We start from the raw sequence: 19,310 nt of genomic DNA, 5'->3' as shown, positions 1-19,310 counted from the left end.
ACGAAGTGTACCGACAAGATGAGTTTCATTTTTTAAGAGGTCTCGTGCTAAATCAGTACTTGTGTACCAATTGTCTGTGTACATGGTATGGCCTTTATTCAGTAAGTCACTGCACAATGACATGACAACTTTAGCTGACGTAGTATTGACTTCGTCCTTTTCTTTCCCCGCATAAATACTAATTTTATACGTGTATCCAGGTAGAGTGCATAGTTTAAATTCTTTAATGCCGTATTTATGGCGCTTCTGTTTATTATATTGCCGAAATATTATTCTTCCTCGGAAGGGGACAACGCTTTCGTCAATACACAGATCTTCACCAGGAGTATAATGTTTCTTAAAGTTTTCATTCATAATATCCAGTAGATTTCTTACCCGGTACAGCCGATCAGATTTATTGGCATCGTCGTTTTCAGAAAAATGCAACATTTGTAATAGAATCTCAAATCGATTACGAGACATTATTTTACGCGCAAAAGGATGCCCAATAATTTCATCTTTTGACCAATAATCGGAAATTTTAGGTAATTTCACCAGCCCCATAAATACTATAAGAGAAAAAAAGCTTTTTATTTCCTCGATATATGTTGGCAACCACTTACGAATCCGTGCTTCTTTTGAAGCTTCTCGTTCTGTCATTTTGTTAATTGCAAACTTATTTGTGTTATCCACTATTAGCTGAAAAACCTCGTCAGGAACCAAAAGCTTGAAGAAATTAGCTGGACTTTTGTCAGTCATAGAAGCACGAAGATTAGGAGGCATGCCAGGGACTTCGGTAAACGCAATAACTCGGCGTTGATTACCTGTGGGCATCGACCATCCACTTTCTAATAAGGTAGTGCTCTCAGGAACAAAACGACGATCATCGGAGTCACTTTCTTCACTGTTACTATAGTATACCATAACACGACGTCGTTTATTACGAATTGGTTGAATAGAATCCGAATTTTCTTCTTCCGAGCTAACATGAAAGCTGCTGTTTAGTAAATTAAACTCTAAGTGGTCTATTTGTGACAAGTCTTCTTGACTTATCTCATAATCAGCGAAATCGTCCTCCATTCCAAATATTTATATTTACCAAACAATAGGTAATCGTGTTTCCGTAAATACGTGATTTTATAATTTAGCGTGCGCCGACGCAACAATAACAAAAGCCAAACTGCCACTGACTGCATAGGCTCGCGCGTCCGAGACACACCCGCGTTTACGCGGGAGCGGGGGGATCGACAGTTTGACCCCCGCGGCCCCCGCAAGGTAAAGAACAATGATTTTCTGGCGTAGGCCATGGGGGACAGCGGGTGAGCGACAGTAATATTAATGCAAAAGCAAGTCAGAAAATAATAATTGTCGAAATGATCTATACGTTTTACTACATTTCCGACCCTATAAACCAAAAAAACACAAGTGTGATACTTACCAAAATTCCAAATTTTAACTTGGCTTCTACAAATGTTTGATTGTCGCTCATATGTTGTCCCCCATGGCGTTCAACGTGTTAATTAATAAAAAATTAGTTTAATTTTGACCCAGGTATTTTACTATTTGTAAACAATACTCGGGCCTTGGACTTTTTGTTTTTGTTATTTACCAACTTTAGAAGTTGAAATGTATTTTGTCTATGATTACATATAAAACAAGCCCTATACCCCTATATACCTATGGTGGCGTTGGGCTCGGCCTGCGGCGCGTGGTCGGTTTCAGATTACAGGGTGTGCTTATGCTCGTTGGTGGCACAGTGATTAGTACTTTGGGCGCTTGATGAGGAGGTTCCAGATTCGATCCCTGTTTTGAGCCAATTTATGAAAAAAAAAAATTTTTGTTTCTGGTCAGGGTATTCTGGGCATTGCTCTCAGAATTATCGTTACTCTGGTACTCATAGTACAGGAAATTCCCTAGTTTGTGATCAGAAATTTGGAGTGATTGTCTGGCATTTTTTCTCTAAATACTTCTCTTTTTAGCATATCTTCCAAGAAAAAAGAATCTAACAGAGAGACGGTCGAGATACAACAACCCTATAAGTATCTTATTTCCACTACATCGGGAAGTATACACGTAAGGTGGCGTGCGGACGCTTGGGGCTTCGCCCACCACTAGACCTCGGCCTACGGCCGCGGCTCTTATGACTTTAAAAGAATTAACAAAATGGCGACCATATTGACAAATTATTGTTAAACACTCATAGAGAACCCCACATGCCGATTTTCAGTAGAATTAGAGCAAATTTTTATCATCCGCTAAAAAAGTTTGTAAGGCAGTTATATTGAAAAATGACTAAAAGTAATTTTTCCCGCAAATTACTATTAAACAGCCATAATCTCTGTGTGGGGATCTCCCCCACATGCCGATTTTCAGCTGAATTAGAGCAAATTTCTATCTGCCGCCAAAAAGTTTGTACGGCAGCCATCTCTAATAGTTTCCGTGATAGAAGGCTTTGAAATTTGTATGGCGGCCATCTTGTTTATTTGAATTTCGAACATATTTACTTTCTGCAGAAATTGACCAAGGTGTATGTATTATATACATGGGGGGGATTTTTGTGCACTTTTACTGTTGATCACTTGTTTACATTTTCCACATTCAGGTCTTCACATATTTGATTCTTTGCCTTGAAACCTATCCGCGTACAATCTACAAAAAATAAACAATTTTTACTAGGAGACACCTTCTGAAATAATACTCATAAGTTTATAAACCTGATGGTAAAGTTGTAAACTGAATATGAAAAAATGCAATATGTGCAAATAGTGTAGTCGTGTAGTGTAGGTGTTTCTTATCTCAAAGTCATGTTCCACTATAAACTCATGTTGATATTAGAATTAATTAAAAAAAAAATTGAATATAAAGGAACAGGTAAACTAATGCTAAATTAAATAGATAAGTGCATACCAACTCAACCGTGTCTAAAATAAATGTTTTCCGTGTTGTATTCAACTTCTGTTTCCTGTCAGAGGGTTTATTGAGTCATCATTGTAGTAAGTATGTAATTTTTGTAATGTATGTAAGTTTGATTCTAGAAGGTAGGTAAAAAGAGAAACAAAGGATTTGGCCACCTAGAAAATAAACTAACTTCATTACATTTCTTCCACTAAGGTGTGTTGTTCGTATCTGTGTATTCTATGCAAGGGCAATAAAATGATACCAATTATTTGTACAGTTGTGGGCAAATATAGTTTTAAGTATTTAAAGTAGGTAAAATAATAACATATAATAATAATATGTATTCCCCAAGTCACATCACGCAACTATTAGTATGTCAAGGTACGATTTGTGAATCTTATAAAAGGGCCATTCCAAAGTGACGGGTGGGACATTTTGACTCCTTTTTTCTTGAGCTTTAAGTATTTTCTCCCGAACCATTGGTTAATTAGACTTAAAATATCATGAAGCCAGATATGCAATTCAACTGCGACTATTTATTTACATAAATTTACGACTTTATTTTCACTCAAAACTTTTAATTTTCTGAGTGTGACGGGTGGGACACTCACGACACTCGCCTGTTTGAGTTGATTGCTTCATTGCCAAGACAAAGACAAACTATTAATATTTTGTTCAGCAAGTTTTTTATATGAGATAACTTAAATGGTAATGTTCTATTTTATATGTACCCTTAATTAATAACTTTGATAAATTTTAAGGAAATTAATATGTTAAGTTGTGACGGGTGGGACATGATTTTGTGACGTGTTAAGTTGTGACGGGTGGGACATGATTTTGTGACGGGTGGGACGAGTAACAATTGAATACACCTAACATTCTCTTTAATCTTATCCATCTTATCCTACGTTATCGCGGCACATTTTTACATGATTCATTCACTCGTAAGTTGTCATGCAATATAGGTACAAGGTTGCAAGATATTGAAAACTGTAGTACGACATCTATACACATAATACAAACTGGGTAAAATTTATCTCGTTTTTTATTTAGATTTTCTGCACATTGTGCAGTGGTCATCTACACGATATGCAAATTAGAATAAATATTAAATATTATGTAGGTGACATAACATTTCTGTGACAAATATCACGGACAACACGCCAAAAGAATTTTGTAAAAAAACAAGCCCACGTTACGGAGTAACGGTAAGGTAGCGGGAGCACCGTTAACCCGACAAACAATGTATTGATTTGCATTTGGACCCTTTACACAGAAAGACTTTCGTGCGTTCGAAGGAAAAGGGCAAGACTGTGCGATTGCATTCACCAGTCGCGCGCGCAATCGTGCGTTCCAAACTTGCCTTTTACACGGACGCTCATTCGATGTAATAAAAACGAACACGAGCTATCGCGCGCTAAAGAACGTTTGCTTAAAAACTTCAAACAGGTAATCGCGCACGGTTGCGCGTACAAGCTTTCCCGCGCGCAATCCTGTGCTCTCCTGACCCCTTACCATGAACTTTTATTACGATTCTAATCATATAAAATATGATATAATTTAAAATAAAATGAATCGTTGTAAGACAGCGCTACATGAAGTGTATATATCACCATCCCGATTTTTTGTCGTTATTGATGACTAGCGAGCGCCGCTGTGATGTCACTGCGCATTGGCAGCGTTTATGGAGTATTCGACTAAAAAAAAACCTATATACGCTGTACAATGCTGACATTACTGCTTGGCGGCAGAAATAAGTAAGGTGGCAGTAGTACCTGGACGAACTCTTTCACTGCTACTATATTATGGTCAGTTGGTGACTACGGAATGTGGTACCAGTAAACAGCCCGAAATGTTGGTTTGCTTGAAAAAACGAATATACGCTTAGAAAAAAAATGTTTTTATTTTATTTCCAATGTCCTATCGTGAAATCCTGAGAACTTGATTTTTTTTAATTTTTTTTTTATTGCGACTCGGCAAAATGACTGCACCGCGCCTGATGGAAAGTGCGAATACAGTCCAGAGATTAGAGTAACGGATGGAAAACACAAATATCTTCACTCCGTCACTGTCATTTTGCCGGTCTGGCCAAATGCTTCTTCACACTACGTTTGAAGGACCCGATGTTATAGAGGGGAGGGAATACATGCGCCGGGAGTTGGTTCCACAATTTGATGGTTCGGCATAAAAACGAATTGCCAAACTTTTTAGTGCGGGACGGTATTGAACTGACCGTTCAACTGTGGCAACGTAGTCCGGCACGGGTGGTCCGCTGATGGAAAGGAGAGGAAGGGATGGGGGATGATATTTTCTTTTATGTTTTTAACCGACTTCAAAAAAGGAGGAGGTTCTCAATTCGGTCGTATTTTTTTTGTATGTATATGTTATGCGATTACTCTGTTATATTTATTTTATTATATTATTATTACTTATTATTTGTGAATCGATTTTGATGAATCTTTTTTTTATTGGAAAGAGGGTACCTTAGTATTGGTCCCTTTTAAATTTGAAGATAATTTTCCACCTCTAAGGGTGGCAAACTTGGGGATGACTCGGTTTCGGCACTTTCCGTTAACCGATTTCAATAAAACTAGGCAAATCGCGTAACATACAAAAAAGTACAGTGGAATTGAGAACCACTCCTTTTTTTAGTCGGTTAAAAATTACAGCGCTTAATTTAAAGACGCTATAAACACCAGTGTATTATTATTAATTGTGTACATTTATTATTTTTAATTGAAAATCTGAACATAGGTAACTTTTTTTTAATTTATATAATATGGAATATTTTAATTATTACTTACTCGTGATAACCACTGCACAGTTTATGACTGTTACATGTCATAATGAAATGCATTAAAATACGATTCAGGGTTTATTTATATTTTATAAAAACGGCTCACGAGTGTTACATACACTGCTTTATCTGCACACATTATAAGATCTCTGTGATGTGTTCAGGAGCCGCATGTTACGACTGGCGACATGGCTGCAATCTCACGTATGTCACACAACCGTAGTTTTTATTTTTTGTTATTTATATTTTATATTTTATTATTATTATTATATTTTTTTATATTTTATTTTTGCTTGGGAAAGGTCCCAGAACGCTATTGGTGTTTTCTGTGATCTCTCAAAGGCATTTGATTGCGTTGATCAATATTACTCTTATTAGGAAGCTGGAACATTACGGTGTAAATGGCAAGGCGTCGAAACTTGTCTCGTCATATCTCAACGGTAGAATTCAGAAAGTAGACATAAATGGAGTGACTTCTTTGGGTTCTCCAGTAAAAATGGGTGTTCCGCAGGGCTCAATACTTGGACCTTTCTTATTTCTGATTTAAATTAATGATCTGCCATTCTTTGTTAAGGGCCATTGCGAAATAGCGTTGTTTGCTGATGACACATCCTTGATTTTTAAAACAGACAGACATGACATTAACTATGACCATATTAATGATACCCTCTCTAAGGTAGTTTATTGGTTTAATGCTAACAATTTACTGCTTAATGCCAAGAAGACAAAATGTGTTAAATTTGAATTACCTAACGTAAAATCGACTAGTCCAAGCATAGAAATAAACGGAGAAAAGTTAGACCTTGTTAATAAAGCAGTCTTCTTGGGAGTGACCTTAGATAGTAAACTTCAATGGTTTCCACATGTATTGTCTCTGGCCAGCAGATTAAGCTCCGCTGCATACGCATTCCGCAGAATACGTGAGCTTACCGATGTTAGTACCGCTAGACTAGTTTACTTTAGTTACTTCCATAGTATAATGTCCTACGGGATTCTCATGTGGGGTCCAGCGGCAGATATTCAAACCATATTTGTATTGCAAAAACGAGCGATTCGTTCTGTATACCGTCTAGGCTCTCGGGTTTCTCTCAGAGAAAAGTTTAAGGAGACTGGTATCATGACTGTGGCATCACAGTACATTTACTCAAATATTTTATATGCCCGTAAAAATATACATAATTTCAATAAGAAAGAAGATATCCATAATATTAACTTTAGAGCTAAACCCAAACTCATGGTACCACGATTTCGTTTAACCAAGGTAAACAATTGTTTTATGGGGAACTGTATACGTTTTTACAATAAGATTCCGGAGCATATATTACATTTATCATTTCCTAAGTTTAAAAACTACATTAAAAATATTTTGATCGAAAAATCATATTACAAAATTGAAGACTACGTGTTGGATAAAGATGTATGGAAAGACAACATGGCTCCAGAATCCACACAAATTTGATTCAAAGTGTATTCCATAGCATTTAAGTTTATTTGAAAAGAGCAATCCCTAGAGTTTCTTGCTCGTTCTTCTCAGGGAGGTCAGCGTAGTGAACGAGCAGTAGCTTAAATGTGACGTTTTCAAGGCACATGGGAAATGCCAACTTAAGTCTCAGGTTGACGGGCGCAGTGCCAATGCTCCTCAGATCTTTGCGATTTAAAGCTCTGAGTACATCAGGTGCAAGACGAAAAAATCCGTGCTCGCACCTCTGACTTTTACGGAATTTATGTACGCATGAATACCAATTTTTAACCGACTTCAAAAAAGGAGGAGGTTCTCAATTCGACTCGAGCGATTCGTTCTGTGTACCGTCTAGGCTCTCGGGTTTCTCTCAGAGAAAAGTTTAAGGAGACTGGTGTCATGACTGTGGCATCATAGTACATTTACTCAAATATTTTATATGCCCGTAAAAATATACATAATTTCAATAAGAAAGAAGATATCTACAATATTAACCTTAGAGCTAAGTCCAAACTCATGGTACCACGATTTCGTTTAACCAAGGTAAACAATTCTTTTATGGGGAACTGTATACGTTTTTACAATAAGATTCCGGAGCATACATTACATTTATCATTTCCTAAGTTTAAAAACTACATTAAAAATATTTTGATCGAAAAATCATATTACAAAATTGAAGATTACGTGTTGGATAAAGATGTATGGAAAGACGACATGGCTCCAGAATCCACACAAATTTGATTCAAAGTGTATTCCATAGCATTTAAGTTTATTTGAAAAGAGCAATCCCTAGAGTTTCTTGCTCGTTCTTCTCAGGGAGGTCAGCGTAGTGAACGAGCAGTAGCTTAAATGTGACGTTTTCAAGTGTAAATTCATTTTAGCTATGGAATAAATAATCTTTGACTTTAACTTTGACTTTAATTCATAGACAAACTAGAATCGGCCCCAACTATCATATCGTTCGATATCAAGTAACGTGTGAAATTGTCAAAATAGATTGCTATTGACATTTCATTTCGAATAAAACTTCGTCTCGTATTAGAATTGAGGTCGAATAAAATTGTTTTGTTTTCCAGAGATGTTCGAAATTTGAATGCAATAATAATATCGAATTCGATGATAATAAGAAGCAATAGTAACATTTTCACAGATAAGAAATTTGTTCTAACAAAACAGTTTATCTTTATGCTTGTCGTAATTTGCGGTTTTTGAACACATCATAGAGAGTTTATGATATGTGTGTAGATAAAATAAATAACGCAACACCCATAGCCCCGCACTAGGGCAACCCTTATTTGAAGTCGGGTTAAAAACACTGTAATGATATAATAAATAATAAATATCTATATAGGTCGAAGGGATAAAAAAGGGAATAATAAAACCTTGGCCTTTTGTGATTTAAAAGTAAACAACTCTATTTACTCACCAAGGTAGATGTCCTATGTCCACGGGTTATCGCATACTGATAACTTACAGATTTATAGCTTTCGAATGAATAAGAGTGGAGTGCAAAGATCCTCATTTATCGCAGACTATTGTTGTGACAACTTTCCGTGTACTGTGGATGAGTTAAAACGATTATCTGTGAATGGAAGGGACGTTCGATGCAGGCAATCACTCGGTCAATTTGTATTAATTTACTTCTCAACGTAGGGATATTCTTGAACTGACACTCCTAACAATTGCAGTGCCACTTTAAATCGCATAGATCTAAGGGATATTGCCACTGCGCCCATCTCCCTGATACATAACTTGACAAGTCCCATGTGCCTGTAATTTCACCAGCACCCTTACCCTTCAAAACCGAAACACATTGATACTCACATTACTGCTTGGCAGCAATAGGGTTACCTATCAGAAGTTTGAAATGACATTTTCCAGAAATTACGTTTGCTCGAATTTTCATAACCTCGAAAGTAATTTTGAGAGTAAAATGTTTTTTCTTTTAAACCTAACTTAATCTAACCGAACCTAATCGAGTCTTTGCAACAAACATCCAACATGTACTGAAAGAACCACGCTTTCGTTATAATTTGGTTTTCGGGGTAATGAAAATTCGATCAAACGTTATTTCGGACAAAATAAATGCGAGTTTGTGATAGGTTACCCAGAAATAGGTAAGGTGGCTTCCCTACAAGTAATAAAATTCGATATAGAACGTTTAACAACAAAACGTTGCTAGGCGACCAATAATGGCAGGTGTAAATAACATTTTTTGTCCATGCTCACTACTTAAGTTACCTTTACCAACGGTCTGCTAGCGTAATTGGGATTTAAATAGATAATCAAGTAATTTGGTTTATGTAGTAGTAATTACTTACCTAGCCGTTTATTATAAAGCTTGCAAAGTACCTATTGTATGATTTGTGAATTAAGTAATTCTGATTTTGGTACCTGGTAATACTTACTGCTAGCAGTGATGGTTGATGAAAAGGACCAAAATTGCAAGATTTTATTTTATATTAAATTACTACATAATTATCTTATCCTGCATCCATTTCTGATTCGAAACTTGAATTACTACATTACGCGAACTGGAATGTTTGCAATTTCTCCCTTCAAATAAAAAAAAAAATTAGGGATGACACGGTTTATAAATAATTAATTACTCGCGATTGTCTTGTTGGTTTCAAATTACTTACTAGTGATTTGAAACTTCTATTGAACGATATTCATCACAGACATGACTTCAGAATTCGTATTGTCAAAAGCCTAATCCACTATCGGAGAAAAAATACTGAAGTTGTGGTAATTGTAAAACAGTCAGGTGAAAACCCTAAAAATCACTTTCTGTTTGTTGACATTTAGTTATTTGGCTAGAGTATAGACAATTGTAAGGCTGGTGCTAACTTCGTTATTTAAAAACAACTACTTTGTCCATCGAGTATATACTCGTAACTAGGAATAGAGAAGAAATTAGGGCCATCCATCCCTGGCAACTCATCAGGCCAATGTATTTATTGTAATAAAGATAATATCTCTAACAATGGGGAGCTGTCCATTCGGTGGTGTGGGAAAAACATCTAATTACAAAACAAACGGAATCACATTTCATCGCTAATTCAATATTAAATATGTAATTTTGCAATTTACGTCCATTATAGCAAAGCGCAAGTTGAATTTGTCGATTTGAAGTGAAACAATTGACAACACCCGTCAATTGTTTCGAATTCGGGCTGGCCAATCGGAGCGCAGCTGTCACCATAATGATTTGGCAGAATAGTTTTCAAACAAATTAAATGACATTTCGTGTCTATTTCTGGTTATATACTCGATGATTTTGTCAGTTTAGCTAAAGTTAATTTTTCTATTACGACACTTTTTTATTGAGGTTGACATAAATTATACCATATTTTATACGTATGATTAAACTGTGTATATAAATAGCGAATTGTGTTTAACTGTTGCATGCATTGCGGTAACACTAGAGCGCGCTTGTCCATATGTATTGTGTAATCTGAAAATGTATTATGTGTTACGACTTGTTAGTTGTCCTTAATGAAAAAAAATTAATATTGATTGTAATGAATATTACGATGTTTTACTACCATGATTTTCTTTTCATCATCATCAACCCACTTATACGTCACACACGTCCCACTGCTGGGCACGGGTCTCGCGTTTAGGCCACAGTCTTGTGACGATGTGAACTCCTTCCATCGTCATCCCACCCTTTTATCACCTTTTCTGTTGTTCCTGGCCACTAATTTTCAAATTTTAAATCCTAATTTTAATTCTTAAAAAATTTTAATTCCTTTGCCTTGTAATTCTTATTTTGTTTCGTTCCGTTGTCACTCCCTGCTCAATCGCTGTAGCGAGCAGTGCTGCTCTAATTTTTAATTGCAGTGTAGTTTTGATCCTTTTTCCAACCTCCAGTTCCCAACCTGAATCATTTGCCAATTTTAATGCTACTAACCTAGTAACTCACGTTTTTAGTATTTAAGTTACAGGTTCAACGCTTCAAAACACTCACTGTGTTTTGAGGCGTTGAACCTGTTTTTTTATATAACTTTTCTTGATGGAATACATTTTTGTGGACCGAAGTATTCTCTTTTATTGCCGTGATCGACGTCACGGCAGATTAGCGGTTTACAACCTTTTCAGTCAGCCACGCTGGCCCAATGCAGGTTGGGAATTCACATGTTTTCTGGGGGTTTTGATCCACGTGCAGGTTTTATCACGACCGAAAAGCTCATTGTTTTATAATCTCAGTACAGAGTACTAAAAAAACCGACGTCAAAAGTACGTGGCATTACGTTTATTTGCTAAGTTTTATTGAAATATCCTGAAATTCGTCACTGTACAGGACTTGACACTGGAGATAATAAAAAATTGGTTCTCACTACTCAAAGAATATTGAGAGAAAAACGCCTTGAATTCGAGAAATAGCAAAATCAACCATTAAAATAATTGCTCCTAAATTAAAGTTTAGACGCTATTTATAAAAATGAATGAAATAGAGGTGGATGATTTCCTTAAAAATGAAATGGGACCACTATGGAAGTACCCCCTTTCCAACAAAAAATGAATCATGAAAATCGGTTCACAAATACCGGAGTTATCGCGTAACATACAAACAAAAAAAACATACAGCCAAAGTCAAAGATTATTTATTCCATAGGTAAAATAAATTTATTTACACTTGAAAACGTCACGTTTAAGCTACTGCTCGTTCACTACGCTGACCTCCCTGAGAAGAACGAGCAAGAATCTCTAGGGATTGCTCTTTTCAAATAAACTTAAATGCTATGGAATACACTTTGAATCAAATTTGTGTGGATTCTGGAGCCATGTCGTCTTTCCATACATCTTTATCCAACACGTAATCTTCAATTTTGTAATATGATTTTTCGATCAAAATATTTTTAATATAGTTTTTAAACTTAGGAAATGATAAATGTAATATATGCTCCGGAATCTTATTGTAAAAACGTATACAGTTCCCCATAAAAGAGTTGTTTACCTTGGTTAAACGAAATCGTGGTACCATGAGTTTGGACTTAGCTCTAAGGTTAATATAATAAGGTCATGTTTCTTTTCTTTGTACAATAAAGAATATATATAATATTGTAGATATCTTCTTTCTTATTGAAATTATGTACATTTTTACGGGCATATAAAATATTTGAGTAAATGTACTATGCCACAGTCATGATACCAGTCTCCTTAAACTTTTCTCTGAGAGAAACCCGAGAGCCTAGACGGTACACAGAACGAATCGCTCGAGTCGAATTGAGAACCTCCTCCTTTTTTGAAGTCGGTTAAAAATTGGTATTCATGCGTACATAAATTCCGTGAAAGTCAGAGGTGCGAGCACGGGTTTTTTCGTCTTGCACCTGATGTACTCAGAGCTTTAAATCGCAAAGATCTGAGGAGCATTGGCACTGCGCCCGTCGACCTGAGACTTAAGTTGGCATTTCCCATGTGCCTGTAATTTCACACGGCCAAAAAAGGGTAAGGTGGCAGTACTTACTTCCCTGGACGAACTCTTTCACAAGGACTCTACTGCTACGAATCACGGCTATTTTGGTATACATATATTATTAACACAAAGATGTGTAACCAACGCATAGAGAAATTCGTGATGTTTATCTGCTGATTCGATCTCTAACTCAGTTGATAGAGCGGTTGCACTTGATTGGCATACACCCAGGTTCGAATCCTGTCAGATCGAAGGAATTGTTCCTTGTGTTCGATGTTTGTTTTCATAATAAAAAAAAATATTTTAGAGACGTTCTCGTACGATCAAAATGTGAATGCGATAATATTGTGCAATCGACCCAGGTTCACATGTAGTGACACATATAATTAGAGATGATCCAAGTACATGTGTACTTACGTGGCGACGTAATAGTTCTGTTTTATGCGTAAACGATTCAAGGCTGTTTAACAATAATTGAACCAAGGTTTATGACTGGTTTAAGGAAACAAAAGTTTTGGTTTTTAGAGATTCATTATAGGCCTTAATCATGTGAAAGAGCTGGTCCAGGGTATTTCGTGGAATACTTTCCACCATACCTATGGAGTGGAATTCACTGCTTATAGACTTATTCCCAGAACGCTACAACTTAGGTCTTTTCAAGGCGAGAGTGGAATAGGCATTATTTAGGTGCCACTTTCCATCAAGTGAGATGAAGGTCAAATGCGCATAAACCTATTTCTGCCGCCAAGTAATGTCACTATTACTGCGTTCCGCTTTTGAAGGGCAAGGGTGCTGGTGAAATTACAGGCACATGGGACTTATCAACATTATGTCTCAGGTTGATGGGCGCAGTGGCAGTGACCCTCAGATTTTTGCGATTCAAAGCTTTGAGTGGCACTGCAACTGCCATGGAAAGCCGTGTCGCTTACCACCAGGCGCACGGATTGTTCGTCCCGTCACTTGGTAACATAAAAAAGTTATTAGGTACTAATATAAATTCTAATATTTCAGCTTAATACAGTACGGTACTTGCGGAAAACCGAGAATGCGCGAGAATTCTCCGGAGGACGCGAGACTTGTTTTTACGTTACATAATTAACATAAAGCGAAAAATCCAGTAAAAAAACTGGAATATATATAAAAAACTTTTATATAGTATAAATTGATTTTTAAAACCTTTTGCGTTCAGTGATGTCATTGATTTGCTTTGTATTATATTGCTAATGATAACAACGTACAAAATGCGAGACTTGAGTATGACTCAAGTGTGATATTTGCGCCGTAGTCGTGGGGCTTCCCTACCTGACTTGGATGTAAGTTATTTGGTGAATTGTACAGTTTATTACAATTACTATATTATTTAAACCAATTCTTATTTTGATGGATATTACAAGGATTCGCACGAGGGGTTACGCGTCCCCATTTATAAGGCGAACGGCTATGGAGTGGAATTCCTTGCCTGCAGACTTGTTCCCTGATCGTTATAACTTGGGCCTTTTCGAGGCGGAAGGGAATAGGCATTATTTAGGTGTGCATGATCTCTATCGTTCACTTTCCTTCTCATGAAATAGAAGTTCAACGTTTTTTTTTTTTAAAAAAATTTATTTACTGTAACTTACAAGGCCTTGTTTACAGTTAAGGTTCCAAACTACTTTTAAGTAAATAATAGGGGTTAAAGTATGAAATTGCCGATTTGTACTGAAAATCTAAATTGTTTATTTTTTAAATTTTTAACAAATTTATTTAATCAAAATAGTTGCCATTATTATCTATACATTGCTGCCATCTAATGGGAAGGTTATTAATGCCTTTGCGATAGAACTCCGACGATCTAGACTGCACAAACTGTGTGAAAGCATTTTGTACTGCCTCCTGGGAAGAAAACTTCTTGTCACGTAGATAATTGTCCAAATCACGAAAAAAATGGTAGTCCGTTGGTGCAAGGTCTGGTGAATACGGAGGATGACGAATGGTTTCTAACTGCAGTTCCTGAAGGGTCAAAATGGTTTCTCGTGCTGTGTGAGGTCTCGCGTTGTCGTGGAGCAATAATGGTGAAGATCGATTCATGAGTCGGGGCTGTTTTACTGCTAGTTTTGTCAACATGGTTCGGAGTTCGGCACAATAGACATCTGCCGTTATTGCTTGACCAGATCGGAGAAAACTATAGTGAATAACACCATGCTGAGACCACCAAACAGTTACCATTACCTTTTTATTGGTAAGTTTTGCTTTAGGACACTGTTGTGGCATTTGACCTGGGGTCAGCCATTGCATTTTTCTTTTCCGGTTATCATAAAGAATCCACTTTTCATCACATGTTACAATTCGATCCAATATTCCTTCATTTCTGTACCGGTTCAACAAGGCAACATAAGTTTCAACACGCGTTTCTTTCTGCAGATCAGTCAAATCATGAGGCACCCATTTTTCGTATTTTTTTATTTTATTGATTTGACGCAAGTGAGTCAATATTGTGGGTAAGGTAACGTTAAACCATGCCGCTAATTCCTGGGTAGTTTGACTAGGATCGGCTTCCACTATCTCTCTTAATTCATCGTTATTCACCTGTGACCGCCCGTCTTCCTCGTGACTCGTTCTTTAAGTCGAAATTTCCATCACGAAAGCGTTTAAACCAAAATCGCATGGTGCGTTCATTAGTAGACCCCTCTCCAAACGCAGCATTGATATTGCGGGCTGTTTCTGCCGCGTTAGTTCCGCGTCGGAACTCGTATTCAAAAATCACTCGAATTTTCGCAGTATCCATCTTTCTTGTCTAAATTGAATAACAAAAACAATTGAAAGTCGATATTCAAATGTTTCAAATTTAAAAAAAAAAATCACAGAAACCATTTGAAAAAAGTTTCATTCGAAAACCTCAAACCATGAAGATTCTATGAAAATTCAAAGAACCTATTGCAATAAAACGGCAATTTCATACTTTAACCCCTAATACTTGTGCTTTATAAATATGGGAATATTATTTAGTGTAATTGATCTTACTTAACAGTAATTTAAAATTAGGTGATTATATTAAATGTGTCTATGTGTGCGTATGTGTGCGTGTGTATAATAGTGTGAATAATGTATGTGAGCATTTAAGTAACAAATTTACAAATGTAACGTTTTTGGGGAACAGACAGATTCAGTTTCGTCATGGTTTAATAATGTAGCCATTTTCTTAAAACATTTTTACAGTCGTAATAATTCATTGGATACATTTCTAATATTTTATAAACTCTATTGTACTTAGTGATAGGCAGATTGTTTAGAGTACGGTTTTCTTGTAAAAGTTTATTTATTGATAGGGAAGGAACTATTACGTTTTTTCTTTTTAACTGACTCAAAAAAAAGCGATAACTCCGTATATGTGAACCGATTTTATGTTGGAAAGAGGGTACCTCACTATTGTTCAATTTAAATTTGAATAAATATTCCATCTTTAAAGGTGGCAAACTTGGGGATGAATCCTGTTTTGTACACTTTTCGATAACCGATTTCAGTAAAACTTGACAAATACCTAGATGTAATTCCACGAATTTTTGAGGGCTTAAAACTTTTTGCTCAAGTATCAAAGCCGAGCGACCTAAATAATAGGTAATAGATTTTAAGACCTAATTATGTAACCCTGTAATTATACAATATTTTTTTTACTTGTAAATAAAATAATGAAAGAACCAATATTTAACGTATATTTTGTTAACAATCCATAACAAACGAAAGCCGAACAAACACTACAAAACAGAAAACGAAAGAGATAGAATAGAAGTGGCCAAGTACCACTCATGTTTTAATCGTTATTGTTTTATATAGGTTTTTTGGCCCGGTGGCATGATCTTTAGGCCAATTTAACCAATAAGGAGGCAGTAGAGTATTTGATATTTTAAGTAGCAAAAGTACGATGTTCTTCTTTTGACACTCATTATTGTTCTGTGTCTATGTACGCGATGTTCTATGTACAACACTGTAATGAAATTTTGCAGTTCAGTGTCGAGTACCATAAACAATAGAATTTTGATTCGGAGCTAAAAAGAGCACCTTTGTGATATAGTTTATGAAATAATAACACATACATATTTCGTCATCCAGTTTGTGTGTGTAGTGACTTTACAGCTACCAGCCCTGGCTAGAATAAATTTGTATTGAATTTAATTGACGAAATACTTTCATAGACAAGAAAAAGTCGTTGGAAACCAAATACAAAGATCCGAGAAACAATCACATACAAATTCGTGAGGTCTGCTGGTTCATTCCGTGGGGTAGTTGTCATGGCGTCTGACACGGTTTGCTAGAAGAAGTCGGTTCAAATCCGGCCGGATCGTGGGAGCTTTTCTAAAGGTCGTATTCCAGAACTCTACTCAATACTCAAGTCTGCTCAAATCCTGACTTGAGCATTGAATGGAGTTCTAGAATACGACCCTTAGTGTTCAATCTTATAAGAAAGTAGTGGAGTAATTTCACGAAAAATAATGGAATATCAATTCAGCGGAAATTGAAAGAAGAATCTGTTTCCGTAGCAGTTCCGTCTTGGGCCCGGGTCTCCGCATGGTGCAGCGCGGCGGCACGCGGCATGGCGGGCGGCGCGTGGTCGCGGCGCGTGGCGGGGCGCGCGCGCACGCTGCGCACGCTCGTGCGCGACACGCAGCGCGCGCTGCACGACGTCACGGACATCTTGCCAGCAGGTCGGAGGGACGAGCCCTGACCCGTCACACGTTCCCTTTAGCGGCGAACCTTTGTGCACATTGCCAGGACACTGTGCAACGGAACCGTTTCTTCGGGTCTCAATTGCATTGCGCAGTATTTCTTATAAATGCGACAGTATGGGGAAATCCGTAACCGTACAAGATACGAGGAAACGACTCCGTTTCGTGAAGATATTATTTCATTGTATGGGACGAATAAATCCGGACAGCTGAACTTGGTCAAATTTCGTCAAATATTTTTTCATATAAAATCAATAGCAATCTGTTCAATTTAACCAACTTCTGCTGTCCTGATTATTTTCTTCCAATACAATAAAATAATTTTTATAAGAAACTGAGTCTACCAGTATTAAAAACACAAATCAACTGCTCTATCAAATTAGCTACAGATCGATCAGTGAGAGACGAATAAACCAATATAATGAAATATACGCGATTTTGATCAGAAAATATAATTTCATTTTCAAGAACCACCTTCTTCTACAGACCCAGAGATCTCAATAGCGATTCAAGAAATCGGCAACCAGTCGACCACACGGCCCACGGCTCTAGTTATTTTAGGCACCAGCAGTTCAGCACGAGCAAGACTTCTACATTGTCTGCTGGGGAGACCATTGTTACCCGAACCGTTACCTAGAGGATGTCGATGGGTGAGTATAACTTTGTTGAAACTCGGCACGCACTTCTTTTTTTGACGAACAAAAATTTCAAAGAACTTGATGGAATATTTTTTTTTCATAATATCTAGTGACGGGATGAACAAGTCGTGCGCGTGATGGTAAGCTATAGGCATGTGCCTGTCTATAACAGTTGCACTGCCACACAGAGCTTTAAATCGCAAAGATCTGAGGGGCACTGCCACTGCGCCCGTCACCTTGAGACATAAGTTGACATATTCCTTGTACTTGTAATTTCACCAGCACCCTTACCCTTCAAAACCGGAACACAGTAATACTGACATTACTGTGTTCCGGTTACTGCTACTGAATAGGCCCTCTTCAAAGAGTATAAAGTTTGTTTGTGACATAAAAGAATAAAAATCTTACTCGTGTATTGCAGTTGAGGATCCAATACGGCAGCAGCACGGCGGCGCAGCTGACGTTGGGTAACACCGAATTCGAGTTCGTGGAGGAACTGGAGTCCAACAAGAAGCCTTGGGATACTATTCCTCTAGAGGTAAAGTCCAACCCTGTTTTTAAAAAAGTTTAAAAAATAAATAATTTTTTTTTAAGTGCGTTGACACTTCTGGGAATAAAATCTTCCTAACATTTATAAATAGTGTAGAGAATTTGACAAGTATAAAAATAGAAATATTTTGTAACTAATGCGGTTTTTATGTTTGAAGTAAGTTGTAATGTGTGATGGAGGCAGTAAAATATGCTGGATGTGTTATCAATTTATTTATATTTTTTTACAAACTGACTGTCTGTCTGTGAAATAATTATTGGCATTCCGATGTCGGGAGTTAAAAGAAACCGTAATATTTATTTATGATGTCACGCCTTAATGACGTCGTACAGACTATGTAATAATGATTTTGCTAATAAGGGATGGAGCTCCTTTACCTGGAAATTTAAAGAAGAATATCTCTGATGTGAAAATTACGACCTACGTGGCCGAGGAGCTCGTACACCGGTTTTCATGTTGCCGCCATTTCTGAGGTTCCGGGTTCGATCCCCGGCCGGGGAAAAACTAACTTTTCTATACTTGTCTCGGGTCTGGGTGTTTGTGGTTCCGTGGTTGTTTCCGATTTCCATAACACAAGTGCTTTAGTTACTTTGGGATCAGAGCAACGTATGTGGTGTTGTCTAATATTTATATTTATAATAATAATAATAAGGCACACACTCATAACCACTAGGGAAACCCTGTATCGCGGGTGCCATTAACACACACATAGACGACCATAAATTACTAGCAGTGGCTTAAAAAATGACGTTTTCAAGTCATTGACTTACAAATAAATGGACGACGGGTCTAATACAAAAACCACGAAAAAAATGTCCCAAGTCAACCTATTTAAACGTAGTGACATGTAAAGGAATATGAAGAAGC

At 36.9% G+C, this 19,310-nt stretch overlaps 1 protein-coding gene across 2 annotated transcripts in view; it reads left to right on the top strand.

Moving 5' to 3' along the window:
• Window positions 1–17,086: 17,086 nt before the first annotated feature.
• Window positions 17,087–19,310, top strand: part of LOC113228965 (dual serine/threonine and tyrosine protein kinase-like) — a 36,422-nt gene continuing 34,198 nt past the window's right edge. For both annotated transcript variants that reach the window (XM_026462415.1, XM_026462414.1), the window contains exons 1-3: window positions 17,087–17,234; window positions 17,742–17,905; window positions 18,315–18,431. In XM_026462415.1, coding sequence (XP_026318200.1) covers window positions 17,123–17,234; window positions 17,742–17,905; window positions 18,315–18,431 — 393 coding nt within the window. In that variant the 5' untranslated portion in view covers window positions 17,087–17,122. The remainder of the gene's footprint in view (window positions 17,235–17,741; window positions 17,906–18,314; window positions 18,432–19,310) is intronic.

This window comes from Hyposmocoma kahamanoa, unplaced genomic scaffold (genome assembly GCF_003589595.1).
Source record: "Hyposmocoma kahamanoa isolate Upper Pololo Valley unplaced genomic scaffold, ASM358959v1 263, whole genome shotgun sequence".
NCBI lineage: Eukaryota > Metazoa > Arthropoda > Insecta > Lepidoptera > Cosmopterigidae > Hyposmocoma > Hyposmocoma kahamanoa.
The sequence above is the reverse complement of the archived record's forward strand: the minus strand, read 5'-3'. Positions and strand labels throughout refer to the sequence as shown.